The sequence below is a fragment of the Hydra vulgaris genome, chromosome 12 (genome assembly GCF_038396675.1).
Source record: "Hydra vulgaris chromosome 12, alternate assembly HydraT2T_AEP".
In the NCBI taxonomy this organism is placed as follows: domain Eukaryota; kingdom Metazoa; phylum Cnidaria; class Hydrozoa; order Anthoathecata; family Hydridae; genus Hydra; species Hydra vulgaris.
The window spans coordinates 52398404-52416113 of NC_088931.1; the positions used below are offsets into that span (position 1 = coordinate 52398404).

The 17710-nt window shown below is 28.3% G+C and overlaps 1 protein-coding gene across 2 annotated transcripts in view; it reads right to left on the reverse strand.

The window, feature by feature from the left end:
* Positions 1-16767, reverse strand: part of LOC100210855 (sodium/hydrogen exchanger 8) — a 45513-nt gene extending 28746 nt beyond the window's left edge. Inside the window, exons 1-7 of one of the 2 annotated variants that reach the window (XM_065813657.1) lie at positions 16611-16767; positions 10770-10850; positions 10466-10533; positions 8654-8737; positions 6085-6186; positions 1129-1163; positions 68-211 (exon numbers count right to left, since the gene is read on the reverse strand). In XM_065813657.1, coding sequence (XP_065669729.1) covers positions 68-211; positions 1129-1163; positions 6085-6186; positions 8654-8737; positions 10466-10533; positions 10770-10850; positions 16611-16728 — 632 coding nt within the window. In that variant the 5' untranslated portion in view covers positions 16729-16767. Of the gene's footprint in view, positions 1-67; positions 212-1128; positions 1164-6084; positions 6187-8653; positions 8738-10465; positions 10534-10711; positions 10851-16610 lie in introns of those variants that run through there. The other variant, XM_065813658.1, reaches the window with a different exon arrangement.
* Positions 16768-17710: the final 943 nt, after the last annotated feature.

Consider the following 17710-nt stretch of genomic DNA (forward strand, 5'->3'; position numbering starts at 1 on the left):
TTATTTTTTTACATTAAAAAAACTTTAAAACATAGTTAAAAAAAAAAAAGTTAAAATCTTTACTTACAAAGTTAAAATAATAGATACTGCATCATTGAGGACACTTTCACCAAATACTATAGCATACAAATCTTGGTCAGCGTTCATAGCACTAAATAATGCTAGGGTTGAAACAGGATCAGTAGCAGAGATCAAAGAACCAAATGCAAACCTAAGACATAACTTAAAATTAAAAAAAAAAAAAAAATAGTTAAACTATTAAAGATAAAAAAAAGTGAAACAAGACACATGACTTTGTATGGTGATGACCATACAATGTCAGCTTTCTTTTCTTTGAAACAGTTATGTTTCTTAAATATAACAAACTTAACTGTTACAAATTTTTAATAACATTGTTAATAGCATTTAAAAAAAATTGACTTTGAGCAATAAAAGTTATTAGAAATTAATTTATGTATAACCCAACGAAGACTTCAAATAACTTTTATTGCATGACATCAATTTTTTTAAAGTTTTGTCCTTGATAATTGCTGAGTTTTTCTCATTTTTTATTTATATTTTTTATTTCATATGTTAACCAAAGTATTTTATATGTTAAGCAAAATGATATGGGTTAACCCTAAATATGGGTTATCTATGATTTTCTAAAAACTTTGATTTAGAGGACAAAAAAAAGGTTTATCACCATAAAAATAGGTTTATCACCATAAAATCACCATAAAAGCTTTATCACCATATAAGGTTTATCACCATAAAATAAGGTTTGTAGACTAGAAGAGCTGATAATATGATAGATAAATAAGTCAAGATAAACCTTGAAAAAGAAAAAAAATTATGGATGACATTTGCTGCAGATGATATTGGAATACCAAGAGAAAGTGTGGTAAGCTTTGTGGAATTATTTGTGTTGAATAATACCTGCAGGCCTTGTCAGGAGGTTTTGATGCATAACTTAACTTTGATATTTATACTGTTAGAAGTTGAATTGTATTATTAGCATATTTTCAAGCGCCACATTCACTTGCATTATTTTAGACTGTTTTACTTAACTTTTTATAAACCAAAATCAAAATCAAAACCAAAATAAGAGTTATAAAATTTATTTAAAAACAAAACAAAAAAACTTACGCTTCCACTCCAGCTATTTCATGAACCCAACCTAACTGAAAAATTCCAAAATGTTATTTATATTCACACACACCGACATATACAGTAGCGTGCAAAAGTTTAGAAACACCTACTTTTTTTCAGTTTTTAACGCATAACTTTTCACAAACTTTCTCAAATAACCTGAAATTTTTACCAAATGTGCTCTATATTATAATAATTCAAAATCCATTTCACAAAATTTTTAAAACTCACCGATCAATTAATTTTTATTGTTTTTTTGAAAAGGCTTCCGTGCAAAAGTTTAGAAACAGCTGAATTTGGATTATTACTTATTTCTATAAAGCTGAAATATTTACTAAAACTTTCAAAGTTTAAATTTTTTTAATAAAATAGTATTAATAAAAAAGTTAGTATTTGGTAGCATATCCATTTGCCTTTAAAACAGCATCACAGCGACGAGGTATCAAATCAACTAAATTAATGAGAACATCCTGAGGAATATTATACCAACATTCTTTAATCAAACCAAATAAATTGTCTTTGTTGGTTGGTTTTCTACCAACTAATTGCCTGTCAATGTACTCCCAAAGATGCTCAATGGGATTTAGATCTGGGCTCTGTAAAGGCCATTCAAGAACGTTGACTTTTTTTGATTGAAAATATTCCTTAACAGATCTGGCACAATGCTTTAGGTCATTATCTTGTTGAAAGATCCAATTGCGATTCATTTTGTCCTTTGCATGGGGCAGCATAATGTTCTTCATTATGTCTAAATAAACTCTCTGGTCCATAATACCTTCTATGCAATGAATGGGACCCAGGTTGTCACGACTAAAACACCCCCAAACCATAACATTTCCTCCTCCATGTTTAACAGTAGGTAACTGATTTTTGGATTAAATCTGTCTACTATTTGACGTCTGACATATCTAATTCCGTCACTACTGAATAGCATAAACTTTGATTCATCGGAGAAAAGGACTTTTGACCAATCATTAACTGTCCAACTGAGATGATCTCTCGTAAATTTTATTCTGGTTCTTAAATTTCTCGCAGATATAAAAGTTTTATTAACTGGAAGGCAACCATACAGATTGTTTTGTTATAATTGACCTTTAGTTGTATTAACGCTACAGTTTGTGCAATGAAACTGATGCATAATTGAATTAAGTTCGACAGCAGTCATGCAAGGATTATTCTTGCAAAACCTTACTAATAATTTATCAGCCTTTTCAGTTGTAACTTTAGGTCTTCCAGAGTGAGGCTTGCTTTCAATAGTTTTGCGCTGACGAAACCTTTTCATAATGTGACATATTCCTGGTTTAGAAACATTGTAAAGTTCAGTAATTCTTTTGTAAGTCTTTTTTTTCCCCACAGCTTTTATGATAAATTTCTTTATTTCATCTGAAACTTCCTTAGCCTTTCCCATGCTTTTAAAATATCACTACGTAATTGAATTATAAAACTTCACAAATAATTTCTCAATCAGTTATATTTCATTGCTTTTGAAATATCTCAAGTTAATTCAAATAATAAATTTCAGAAAAAATTTGACCTTTAATAATGCTTTTGTTTACAAAAACCAGATATAATTACAGGTTATTAAACTGTTTCTAAACTTTTGCACAGAAGCCTTTTCAAAAAAATAATAAAAATTAATTGACCGGTGAGTTTTAAAAATTTTGTGAAATGGATTTTGAATTGTTATAATATAGAGCACATTTAGTAAAAATTTCAGGTTATTGAGAAAGTTTGTGAAAAGCTATGCGTTAAAAACTGAAAAAAAATAGGTGTTTCTAAACTTTTGCACGTTACTGTACATGTATATTCACACGCATGTGCATACATATATATATATATATATATATATATTAGGGCTGTACCGGATTCAATTTTTCCAAATCCGGCCGGAGCCGGACTTGCCGGATTTAAATTGACAAATCTGGCCGGAACCGGAGCCGGATTTCGAAAGCAAATTACAGGAGCCGAAATCCTGTAAATCAAACAATGTTTGAAATGGTAAACAATGTTGACCATTTTCAATACCAAGTGACAACTTTTTTCTGTTAAACTTTTTTTTTTTTATTAAAAAAGAAGGAAAAATTTTCAAACAATATAAATAAAACTATGTAACAGAACAATATAACAGAACAAAATAATTGATAAACAATTTTTTTCTATTTATTAAATTAATCTATACGCATAAGACTAAATAGTATTTAGTCTTTGATCAGTTTCGAATTGTACTTAAGAAATATTAGACGAGCTGCATTATGTGGAAGGAGTGAGCTGCGGTGATCATTGAGGACCTCCCCAGCAACACTGAACAAACGTTCTGATGGTACACTTGTCGGCGATGCATCCAAATAAATGCGAGCTACTGTCGCCAGAGCTGGCAATCTCTGCATATTTTTACTCCACCACTGTAGTGGATCAGCGAGTCTATTTATTTCTGGTTCTGCCAGATACTGGCTTAGCTGAATTTCAATGCTTGTTTGGAATTGTTGTTCAGGTGCTGACGTAGATTGAACAACTTCATCAATACATTGCCAGAGTAACGATGATGATGTTGAAGAATTATCCAGCCGGATTTTTTTTGCTTGAACTTCTTCAATTTTGTTTATCTGCTGCTTAGCATGCTCAGATTGACTTTCATCTTGCATCGATACCCTCTGCACTGTAACTTTATTGAATGCAAGAAGAACCGCTGCCTTTGCAGCTGTCAGTGTTGCCTGTGATGAAAAGAATTTATTTTAAATCGTGGATCAACCAACGTCGCCACTATATAAAGAGGTTTCTCCTCAATGCTTTTAAAACGCTCATCCAATGACTTAAGTAGTGTTGACTTCATAGTCTTTACACCTGCATCATTGCCTTCATTTTTCAACAGGTTCCGCAGAGCTGTTACAATAGGGATAACCAGTGATATATGTGCTGTTTCATAGCTAACTTTACGAGTAGCCTCTTCAAACGGAGCCAGCACACAAACTACATTCTCCGCCACAGATCATTGATATGCAGTTGGGCAATAAGTTCCATCAACTTCTGAACAGTAGACAGTTAATGCACGACGCTGTTAACACAGTCGGCGCAGCATGTAAAATGTTGAATTCCACCTTGTACTCACCTCTTGTATCAGCTGGTGGTCTGGTAAACAAAGTTCAGCCTGCAGCTCCTTGAACCGACCAGTTGCAGACGAAGAATGCCTAAAATGACTAACTAATTTCTTAGTAATACTTATTATATCTGATACTGCCTGCTGGTTGAGCAAGCCATCATGTACACATAACTGAATAGTATGTGCAAAGCACCCAAGGCTATTTATGTTAGCATCACAGAAACATTTCGATACGTTTGCCGCATTATCGCGAAGTATGACATGACAGCGTCCAACGTCAATGTTCCATTTGTCAAGCATCTGCTAAAAGGCAGTCATCAGTGCAGGGGCAGTATGATGTCCAATGAATGGCTTACAATCCAACACAAAGCTCATGTTTTCAAAGTGCTCTGTTAGCCAGTGGGCAGTTAAAACCATGAATGATTGCACAGTATTGCCTGATGTCTATGTATCAGTGGTAAATGACAGAAATGGAGAAGTTGCTGGATCTAGTATTACCAATAGTTGAGCACACACTTCATCGTTTATTTCAGGAATTATTCGCTCTGAAAAATATTTCTGTGATGGAACAGTGTACCGCCTCTCTAAAACTCTCATCAGTTCAACAAAGCCTGTCTTCTGAACAACCTGAATCGGTTCCATATCAGTTATAATCATCTTAGCAATGGCACGATGAATTCTAATTGATGAGTAGTTGTTGATATCCCATATTTGTTGATATCCCAAGATGCTGGGACACAGTAAGCACTGGCATTTTGAGCTGTCGCTATCCTTTAATTTGAAGAATTCCCAAACTGGACCGCTTTTATCATTTTTTCCTTTGCCTGCCATCTAGTTAAAAAAAGTTAAAACAAATCTTATGAATGACTATACAATTTTTGCAAAGTAGTTGAATGTAATATCTCAACATAAATATAGCTAAACATTAGAAAATTATTTATATTATATTCTTAATTATGTTTGAAATAAAAAACTTAAAAAATTTGATATTTTGAATAAGCGTGAATGATTTGATTAATAAGCGAAAATAAAGTAATAAATTACTTCTAAAGATTGTTTATAATAAATAAATTTTATTTAAATTATCAAAGAAAATATTATATTATGTTAATAAGGTAGTTTTATTAATTGAATACTTTAAATAATCTAATTTTTAATTAAGTATGTATTTTTATAAATTTAAATCTTTCAGAAATATTTCAACGACTAATTTTTTCGAATTTCGAATTTTTTTTTGCTCTGAAGTTACCAATTTTAATTTTCGCAATGAATGGAATCGATAACTTCAAAGGGGAAAAGGAATTGTAAAGAAATGTAAATACAGATACCTTTACAAACATGGAGTACATAGAATATAGAATTACAAAGAACATTGATTTGTATAAATAAAAGCAAAAAAGATGTAATAAATAACTGACCAAAACTCAGAAATCCAGCTACAGCCCTAACATATATATATATAAATTAGTAAAAAACACTTATCTAACTTTTTTCTTCAACTTTAAGTTTCACCATTGCTGGATCATCAGGAACTCTTCCTGATGATCCAGCAATGGTGAAATTTAAAGTTGAAGAAATAAGTTAGATAAGTGTTTTTTACTAATTTATTATTGCTCTGTTCTTTAAGAACATTGAGCACTCTATTTGTAAAATACACTAACATAATGTATGTATGTATATATATATATATATATATATATATATATATATATATATATATATATATATATATATATGTATATATATATATATATATATATATATATATATATATATATATATATATATATATATATATATACATATATATATATATATATATACATATATAAATTATATATACATTTTCAATGTACCTGACCAAGTCCATACATTGAAAAACCAACTATTATTGTTGACACAGTTGTACCAAGAAGCGCATAGGTTAATATTGCTCCAATATTACTGAAAAAATCACCCTAAAATGTTAAATTTATTAAATGAGAACAATATAAATATACAAAATATGAAACAAAAAATAAAAATTTAAAAATTACAGTAAAATAAAATCTAATGTATTAAATAAAAGAAGATGTAATTTAATTAAATTGTTAAATTTATTTTATTTGATTAAACACTTTTAATTAAAAATTAAAAATCAAACTTTGGAATTGAATGAGGAAATGAGGAATTTATTTTCGATGTCTTTGTAAAATACCATTCCATATTTCTCATAAGAGCAAAGTTTACAAATTGCATGGTTATTTACATCTTTTTGAAACCATTAATTATAATTAAGTGATGGCCATGTTCTGTGCTGCCCAGAGGAACATAATGGTTGACATTGAAAACTCCATTGTTTTTTCAATGATTCCTTAATGGTATCCAATTACCATTTCCTGAATTCATTTGAAAAACTAGTTTTAAAATGTTTTGATACAGAAAACAACTTTCTAAATATTTGATGAATAAACTTGCTTGTTTATTGGTTATATTTTTAGATTCGCAATATTCTTTAGTTAAATTTATCCATCTATAGTTAAAATCACCACATAACATGATGCCTGTACATTTATTGATTAAATATAATTAATTAACACCCCTAAAAGATTCAATAAGGGATACACTACCATGATCAGAGATTTTGCTTTTTTGATAGAAACATCCAATTATATCTAAAGATGGTTAACTATTTGCTTTTGTTTTTCAAGATCAAAAAACAGTTGTTTTAATTTATTATTTTCAGTTCAGAAATATGTTTTCAGATGATGGTTAATTTTGACATGCTTTTTTATACAACTTTTTTATTAGTATAAATAAATACATACACCTCTCCTTTTAATGTGTTTGATATGGAACAAATTAAAACCTGGTAATATAACAGCTGATTTCTCTGACCGCCGTATTTCACTAATTAAAATTATACTTGTTTTAAAATTGATCATTTCTATTAATAAAAAGTTGAGTATAAACATCTTGTCTTTTTTATCTTTTTCTTCTTTATGAATTTTTAATGATTCATTTAAACCATAAATTGAAACAATTTATTTACTACATTTTTCTGCTTCTAGTTCAGAAATTTATTTTCTAAACTATATATTATTTATATTTTCTTATCTTTTTCTTTTAACTTAAGACTAAATTAATTTAAAACTAATTTAAGATTTTTTTTTCTGATGGTAATTTTAGTTACCATCAAAAAAACTCTAAACTTTTTTGATGGTAACTTTAAAACTCAGAAATTAAAAATGCTACCATCTAGCATTGATTTAGTTTTTTTTTTATTGTAAAATTTTGTAGTTGGTTACTTAACAAAAAAAAAAATTTTCAGTCATTTTTTTTGTTTTTTATTATGATTTTTTATTTTATTAATTTTTTGACTATTTTTTAATCAAGAGTTTTCTTCTGGTTATAATAATATTTATTGCTGTAACAATTACAAATTTTTTAAAATATAATAAATTATTTAAAAATAAAATGAATTGTGGAACACGATGCAAGCATCATGTTATAGACAGTCCAAACAATTTACAACACAAATTATCAAAAATATTTAATTACTCGTGTTTTGAAAACATTCAACGATTTTGCTTTTATGATTTCATTTGGTAACAAATTCTAATTATTACAAACTTGGTTGGTGAAAAAATTATATCTCGATAAACATTTGTACATTGATTTAATTCGTCCCTTTGGAATGACAATAGCAATGATTTGGTTAGCTGCAGATTTTAATTTATAAATAAATGGAAAATAATAATTTCTGCAATATTTTTTTGTTTACACAAACATTTTTAGCATATATTTGACTTTACCCATTAACAAAAAATGCTGTTTTACATAGCTAACATTTGTTATGTTGTTGATACAAATAAATTTTTTCCATCAACACAGAATTTTAAACTAATCGAGAATAACACACATGATAAACAGCTACACAAAAAAATCACAATCAGCCATAAAAGAATTGGAAATTGACAATCAGTAGCATAATTTCTAATTGAAGTATGAATTCAATTAATCAAACTCTGATCAAATAAAATATAAAATATAAATAGAGATTATTACATAATTTATGTTAATTATGTTACCTAACTTTCCTTTAATCAAATTTTACCTCTAAAAAATTTCACTAAACATTTTTGACAGTAAAAATTTCTCTGCCAGTATACCAATAAGGCATGTGACCTTACTAAGTTTTTTTAAAAACATTTAGGTTTTTTTATTTTTTGGGTACTTTAAACTTTCAGGTATTTAAAACTTTCAGATATTTAACAAATTTTTCTTTTAGAGTCAAATCAACATTACCACAAATATATATATATATAAATTTTATTTTTTATTTTTTAACCTTGGATTTCAGCTTTTTTTCAATTTTCAAAACTATAATTCCTCTTAAATTTCTAACTTTCTAGTTTTATATCTAAAAATACAATATATATTTACCTTTTGCAGAGTGTAACCTGATTCAAATATCATCGGAGGTAAGAGTACTAAGAAGAATACATCTGGATGAAATGACTCCATGTTCTAAATATAATAAAGAATTACACCTACAAAAATCAAAATAGCAATTTTCAAACTGAAATTAATTTTTTTTCAATTAAAAAGAACGGCTTCAATAAACAAAAACTAGAAAACAATAAAAAGTAATTTATTTTTTTAAGGCAAATTTAAAACTCTTTCCCTAAAGAAAAAAGTATAGGCAAAAAAAAAAGTTAAATCTTGTATTGTCATTTTTTATTATTTTTATAAACCTAATAAAATTCTGAAATTTAAAACACTTTGCAGAAAGTGAAAAGTAGAAAAAGTATTGAATTTTAAGTCTTGAGATTATATCTTTTATTTTCATTTTTTTAAATCTAAAGCTTCACAGGTTAACATTTTATTCAATCTGAAGCTTCACAGGTTAACATTTTATTCAATCTAAAGCTTCACAGGTTAACATTTTCACAATGGCTGGTTACTCCACTGGTTCAATAAATATTGCGGCATAAACATGCTTGATCTTTTTTGAAATTATGATAACATGTCAAGTCTGTGGTACTTTTAAAAATAACGCTACAAGTTTAAATAATTTAATACATAAACTGACCTATCATCGCATTGTTTTGACAAGGTACTAACTGTATTAGGATAATTTAGAATAATTTTTAAATCTTTTTTAATGTTTAATTAAAAATATTTATATTATCATTTTTTTTTATTGTTTATGTATTCTTCTTTTGGTAGATGTATAAAAATACATTAATAAAAAATAAATATATAAATACTTTAAGGGGTAAACAGATTTTATCTGTTGACCAGCCTCGCACCCCTTCTTCATCTATAAGGCTGGTGCAGATGTATTTTTAATACATTGTTTCCAGTTTAGGATGTTGAATCTTCTTTCCAGTTTAGGATATTGGATCTTCTTGACTTAATGCATGGGTTTTGCTTGTGTCTCTGTCTTTATGACTAAGCTACTTATTCTATTATTTCCTAATGAGGGTACAGCTCTAAAACTCAGTTTTATGGTAGTCAGGTTTCCCAAACTCTATGGTAGCTCTCAGAGAGGCTGATTCCATCAATGGCTGAAAAATATCAAAGTAGTAACAGTCCCATGTTGCGCATGGATGGTGTTCCTGTTTGTACTTTTTGGTGTGCATTGCCAAGGCCACATTTGAAGCCCTTTGTTACGTTTATACTTTCAAAACTATTTAACAATTGCTTATCAGAGTCTTGTTTTCCAGCCTGCTGGAAAGCAGCATCTGTTATCCCCATTTTCAAAAAATCTGGAGAGCGATCTGACTTGTCTAACTACCATATTTTTTTTACTGTAAATCATGCGCGGAGTGTTGCTACATCAACTATCTTATAGCCTGACTCGTAAGGGAGTGCTGCTACATCGACTGACAAATAGCCTGACCCGCAAGGGAGTGCTACTACATCTACTATCTTTTAGCCTGACCCGCAAGGGAGTGCTGCTACATCAACTGAGGGTTTGGTTGGGGGAGGCATGTATAATAAAACATTCTATCACTCTGAGAGGCAACAGCTGTAATTTGCATCTATAAAAAGTTTTATATTTTTAATATATTTAATGATGATGATTTTATAATATTTTATAATTATAATATAATTATAATATATTATAATTATAAGATTTTATAATATTTTTTTATATATATAAAAAGTTTGATTTTTTAATAAAAAAAATTAAATTTTATTTACTTCTATGAGAAATTAAACAGATATAACATAGATTTAAAAATTTACCTTCCATTTTGTGACATCAACACCAACATTTGCCAGGACAAAATTTATAATAACGGCAATAACTACACCTAATAATATCATATATTCAAAGTTTTATACTTTAGTCTATCTTACAATTTATTGCATGCAACTATATTCAAATAATTGACAGGGTTGCCACTTTCCTGATTTAACTTACCATTTTAAATAAAAAATTTAACCTTATCTTTAAATTAGAAATTATATTCAAATACACGAAATCCTTACAGGTGGCAACCCTAACAGTTGATGAAAACCATTTAAAGCATTATAAATGTGTTTTTACCAAATACCATAACCACAAGTGCTTCTGGTATGAAATGAAGTTTTTTGTTAAGCAAAAAGGTAATGGCTATCACAGATATCACTAAAAAAAAATGTAATAATATTTTACATAAAAAGTGTATATATATATATATATATATATATATATATATATATATATATATATATATATATATATATATATATATATATATATATACATATATATACATACACATATATATAGATCTATAGTTTGTTGGCTTTGGGAAGAGCGGAAGGAAAAAAGTGATTTTTACGCCAACACATACGTCACTTTTAATTACTTTTGACATTTTCGTGTTGGACGAAAGTCAAAACCATTAATTTAATTACAAATTAATTGTTATATAAAAAAACCACAAAAACGCAAATTTAATTGACCAGAATGTTTTTAAAAACATTCTGAATGTTTTTAAAACATTCTGAATATTTTTAACAATATAAACAATGTTTTTATTTTTATTTTTTTTAATAAAATGTTATTTTTATTTTTTTTAATAAAATGTTTTTATTTTTATTTTTTTTACTGTAAATCATGCGCGGAGTGTTGCTACATCGACTATCTTATAGCCTGACTCGCAAGGGAGTGCTGCTACATCGACTGAGGGTTTGGTTGGGGCAGGCAGTCTATCATTATTAAAAAAAAAAAATTCCGGTCTTGCATTTTAATTTTTACTTTTTGTCAACAAAATATGGAAAAAACTTTCGGACAACATCTAAGGGTTCTATATATATATATATATATATATATATATATATATATATATATATATATATATATATATATATATATATATATATATATATATATATATATATATATATATATATATATATATATATATATATATATATATATATACATATATATACATACATATATAAATATATATATACATATATATATATATATATATATATATATATATATATATATATATATATATATATATATATAGAACCATTAGTTTTTGAGAGAAATTTTTTTCAATATTTTGTTTACAATAAATAAAAATTAAAATGCAAGACCGGAATTTTTTTTTTTTAATAATGATAGATTGCCTGCCCCAACCAAACCCTCAGTCGATGTAGCAGCACTCCCTTGCGGGTCAGGCTATTTGTCAGTCGATGTAGCAGCACTCCCTTGCGAGTCAGGCTATTTGTCAGTCGATGTAGCAGCACTCCCTTGCGAGTCAGGCTATTTGTCAGTCGATGTAGCAGCACTCCCTTGCGAGTCAGGCTATAAGATAGTCGATGTAGCAACACTCCGCGCATGATTTACAGTAAAAAAAATTAAAATAAAAACATTTTATTAAAAAAATAAAAATAAAAACATTTTATTAAAAAAAAAAAAAATAAAAACATTGTTTATATTGTTAAAAACATTCAAAATGTTTTAAAAACATTCAGAATGTTTTTAAAAACATTCTGGTCAATTAAATTAGCGTTTTTGTGGTTTTTTTTAAAAACGATTAATTTGTAATTAAATTAATGGTTTTTACTTTCGTCCAACACGGAAATGTTGGACGAAAGTTAAAAGTAATTAAAAGTGACGTATATGTTGGCGTAAGAATCACTTTTTTCCTTCCGCTCTTCCCACAGCCAACAAACTATAGATCTATATATATATATATATATATATATGTATATATATATATATATATATATATACATGTATATATATATATATATATATATATATATATATATATATATATATATATATAAGATTTAAATTTAAAAAAAAAAACTCCTTCTATTAAAGATATATGGAATATATTTTTATGGGATGTATTCTAATAAAGACAAAAACTATTTATTTACTATTATTGTAATAAATACAATCTTTTATTCGTGAAATGATATATCTGTGCCAGTTTTATATATTTTGCCACAAACGTCAATGTGCAAAATTTTTTTCGCTCAACTTTTAGATTAGCATTTAACATTATTTTTTAGTTTTTAATCATAATCATAAGAATGAACTTTTTTTTTATGACTATGTTTTAGTGGTTTAAGATCTTCTTAGTTCCATTTGTATAGCATTATGTACAAGCGTCTGTAAGTGTAAATGTCTTTAACATATGTTGAGTTTGCAGGCATTATGTGGAATAATTGCGCATAATATATATCTAAAATGAGAAAACTTTTAAATTTTATTTTAAATTTTAGAAATCATTTTTGCTAAATTATTATTTTTTTGCTATAAATATATAAGCTAGATTGACAAAATTTCAATATTTATTATGCTAAGAGGAGTTCTTAAACCCCCCAAAACAAAACAGATGACAGTGCACTTAACCACTGAGCTATCAATGAAATGTATTTAGCAGAAAAACAAACCTATTTATAAGTTTCTTATAAGTGGTAAAGGTGCGCATGTAAATTATTTTGCTCTTGAAGTTTTTTTTCAGAACAAATTTATTTTACTAAAAAATATTGAAGTAAATAAGGAATAGGTATAGAAATAATCGGTGTGGAATTGATATGTGTAGAAATGGTAGGTTTATTAAAGACCTGTATTTTACGGATCCGGAAATCTAGGATATATAAGGAAAAAGCATAAAAAAGTTTGGTTATGAATAGACTTACAAAGACCCATATTTTTACAAGTCCGATCTCAGCTAGTCATATATATTTTAATTATTAAAGATTATGTATACTGTATGTATTATTAGGAATTGATAAAAGAATTTTTGGTTAAGAGGGTATGATAAAACTCAACAATTAAATTAAATTAGCCAGCATTTTTGATTACTTTAACAATAAATACCCTTTATAAGATTTACAGTTAACGAGCTTAACTGCTTGTTAACTATAAGTTTTTTTTACAACATTGTAGTACAATCAATCAAGCTGTGTGTAAGTTGTTTTTTCTTTATTTTGAATGCTTTCAAAATAAAGAAAAAACAACTTACACATTAGGTAAATATGATTTAAAAAAATAAAAATTATATTTCCTGGTCATTATTTCCCTCATATTGATTTCTAATAAATATGATTTATCATTTAAAAATTAAGCCCAAACAATCACAGACACTAATACCCAAACACCAATGTATCCAGTGTTGTTAAATTAGAAAAATATTGGATCCTGAAATTGCAGTACTATGGACATGTGCCAGTGAAGAAACAAAAGTATACAACCATATTGTCTATCTTCCCAAGCATCTGCCAGCAAGTGAGATTTATTTCAATATTTTTTTCAATATTTCAATATATTGATATCCTGCTGAGGATATCAATATATTGGTCAAAACATTTGTCAAAAACCAATCTGCAAAGTCCAAGATAAAATGTTTTTTTTCTTGTTAAGAATGAAAAAAACATCCACAGATGTGCAAATGGCTTTCAAAGCTGCAAACTCCATTTTCTTTTTACATTTGTCTATCTTCAGGTTACTTTAAAAAATGTCAAAAAAGAAAAGAAAAATATTCTAAAGCTATTAAAAGTAACAAAAAGTTAACTTACATCGATTTAGAGCCACAGTTATTGTCATATGAAGTCATAGAGCTTCATTGACACTATACGTGTTTGAGAGCGAACAATAATTTCAATTGGCGCATCAGTTGAATAGAAAAAGACACATTCCTAAATTCTAAATTTTTTTGCCTTGTTGAACACATTGGAAAATACTCACAATCATATCCACATGGAAACAGCAACAATACGCAATCTACTTATGTGTGAATACCCAGATCAACCATGGATGCTATTGCCTCACAAGCAAAAACTCAACAACCTAGATAGACCTACCAGGACCTACTACTGAACTATAAAGAAAATGATGCTTCAAATAATTCCAAACAGGTGCACAACAAGAAATACTGATAAAATGAAAAGCCAGGCATTAAGATCAAAAGGAAACCAAAGAAACATCGCAGGCAATGTTTGAGTCAGTTATGCTCTTTATAATCACCCCATTGTTCAGAGTTTAGAACAGATAAAGAATAAAATTCCCAGTGTAACCCTTTATTTGAAAAAAACAATGTAGCAATTGAAAGCTGACTTTGAACTTTAATCTTGGAGAAACATGTATCATTGTTAGTAACAATGATACATGCTTCTCCAAGTTTAAAGGTTCAATTGCTGCAATTTAAATACGGCAATGCAATTGAAATACTGTAACAAAAACAATTTGTTACAGTATTCCAATTGCAGATTGTAGTCAGTAAAGATCTCCAATGGATTTCAATCTTTATTGGGCCATCGTTTCTGCATGATGATGCATTTGATGGTATATATGTCCATTTCTTCACAAAATTACGGAAAAAATTCAAGGAAGTGTCATGCAAAACTAAAAATTTTTTGTGTGGAACTGATCAAAAAAATGCTATGATATCAGCCATAAAATTTGATTTTCTAGAATCCATTTAGGTCTTATGCATTCAACACATAAAGCAAAATGTGGAGTCATATCTGACAGAGAGTTGGTCTGGAGAAATAAATGTCAAGTGGCCATAAACAGTTTGTTTGGAAGTCAAGGTGTAGTGCTGTCAGATGATTCAATAGTATTTAAAGAACAAATCAAGACTGTCCAAAACGTCTGCAAAAACAGAAATTTTTATGAAATAAAAATACTTAGGAAGTTTGTGAGACAAATTTCTAAAGTATTTGAATCAACAACTTGCCCAATACTAAAGGAAAATGTGTTAAGACCTCATCTGAACAGAAATGTTTAGAATAACTGGACAAAAAATAATATAGAATCTGCTAACCATATTCTGGAATGTGTGATTGAGTGGATAATGATATTAACTACTTCATAACCTACATTTTGTAGGTTATACAAAATGTAGGTTACTTCATAACCTACATTTTGTAGGTTATCTGCAGTGAGCTGTTACTGGCACAGGAATATTCACTCTGGCACCAGAATATCAACAAGATGTTATTTCTCTACAACAAAGGTCAGACGTTGACTGAAGAAAAGCAGGAAGCAGTCAAAAAGTTATTCTGCAAGGATACTCAACAAGGCGATAATATTAACTGATGGAAAACTCACAGTGCCCAAGGACAGTAAAAAGTCAGTTCAAAGGAAAAGGTTAACAGCTGAACAATCAATGACCAGGCCAAAACAGCAAAAAATAACATGACTTAACAAATAAACAGAAATAAACTGGATTGACTTCTTTAAATACAACATTATAACTTTATAAATTGTAAATAATAAGAAATATGCAGATAAGTGGTGCACCCAAGGTTGTCTGGGCCTCAAAAAATGTTTAGATCAACATTTTTAGAGCACTAAATTTTGAATATGCTGCATGCCCTTAATGTGGCACGCTCTTAATTTGGGTTTCTACTGAACTGTTGGATGTGAGTTAATGAGCCACTGTTGCAAATATCTTTATTACTTCATTTCTTATTGTAAGAGTTACATCACAATAAATGACCAGGAAGTCAACAGCTGAGTTTATATTGTTTGTACAGTGTCAAAAACAGTAAAAACTAGCAGTGGACTTAGCAGCCAAATATTTATATTTGCATTAATCTACATTTTCTTGCTAAACCCCTATACAATTTGGACTTTATTTTGGGTAATTTTGTCTTAAAGATGCACCCCAATAAAAGTGACATTATTTTAAGTACACTAAATCACTAAGTGACACTAAATCTGACAAATCAACACTTAAATATTCCTAAAGAAAGTGTATGCTACTGCATAGACGCTATTTCCTATACAATTAATTAATTTGATTTTGTCGCTAAAAGACTGGTGTCATTAATCAAATCCTGAAACGCAAAGGGACCCATACCAAGTTTTGGGCCAGGGCCCCAACAATATTAAATCCTTAATACACTAATTAAAACTACTTACATAGTAAAAGAAGTACAAGAAAAAATGTTAAAGCTTGTTCTTCGAGCAATTTTCCAACTGGATCAAACTTTACTAGTGCTGATGTATTTTTCAAGTTTTCACTTGTTTCATTTATCATTTTTAAAATTCTCTTAGAAAGAAACAATTTAAAATTTACTTCACTATCACAAAAATATAAGGTAAGAATATTAAAAGCAAAAATAACAACAAAATAAAACGAAACAACATAAACAATAATAAGCAACAAAAACAACAAAAATTAAATCTGTAAACACACGCATACACGCGCACACGCACGCACGCTTGTACAAATTTATAATATATAAAAACAAAACTTGTTCACATTAATTTTTAAAATGTCAAAGTTAAATTTAATACACAACATATAAACAAAAGATCTAAGCAATTGATAGAAAAAAGCTTGAAGTCAAAAAAAAGTTTGTAAATAATAAATGTAAACAAATACTTGCTTTAAAAATAGTTGGGGGAAAACCAATAAACACTAATCGGATTATTTGCATAAAACCGGTAAGATTTAACTCAGTCAGTGTCTAAACATTTTAAATACATACGATACATTCTAAATCTTTTGCTAAAAATAAACGGATATTTATTCGATATTTTTATTAACAATTAATTTTCAACGGAGCGTTGGAAATCGTTAAATGAAGCGTGTCTCAGAATACAATATCTTTGTTTATGTTTCACAGTTTCATTGCTGCTGTTTATTAAGTTTGGATTTTGTAGCAGAGCCAACGACACGTGTTTCGAAGTAGGAGAGGGGGGGGGGGCGAAACTGGGTACAATCGTCAATTCTTAAAAAAAGTCTTCTATATCTAGAATTTAAAAAAAAAAATTTAAAAAAAATGTTCTTAAGAAAAAAAGTGGGGGTAGACGTGCCCCCCTCCCCCGCACCCCGGGAAAAGAAAATTATTTTTAAAATTGATTAAACGTCAGCCGAGAACCAAGAGGCCGTTTATCCATTTTTTGTGTTTCCCAGAATGTCCGGCTAATTCTTTAAATATTTTTAAAAGTTGTATCATTTTTGAGACTAGATTTATTGGACACTTACTTCATTCATAGTTGAATATTTATTGATA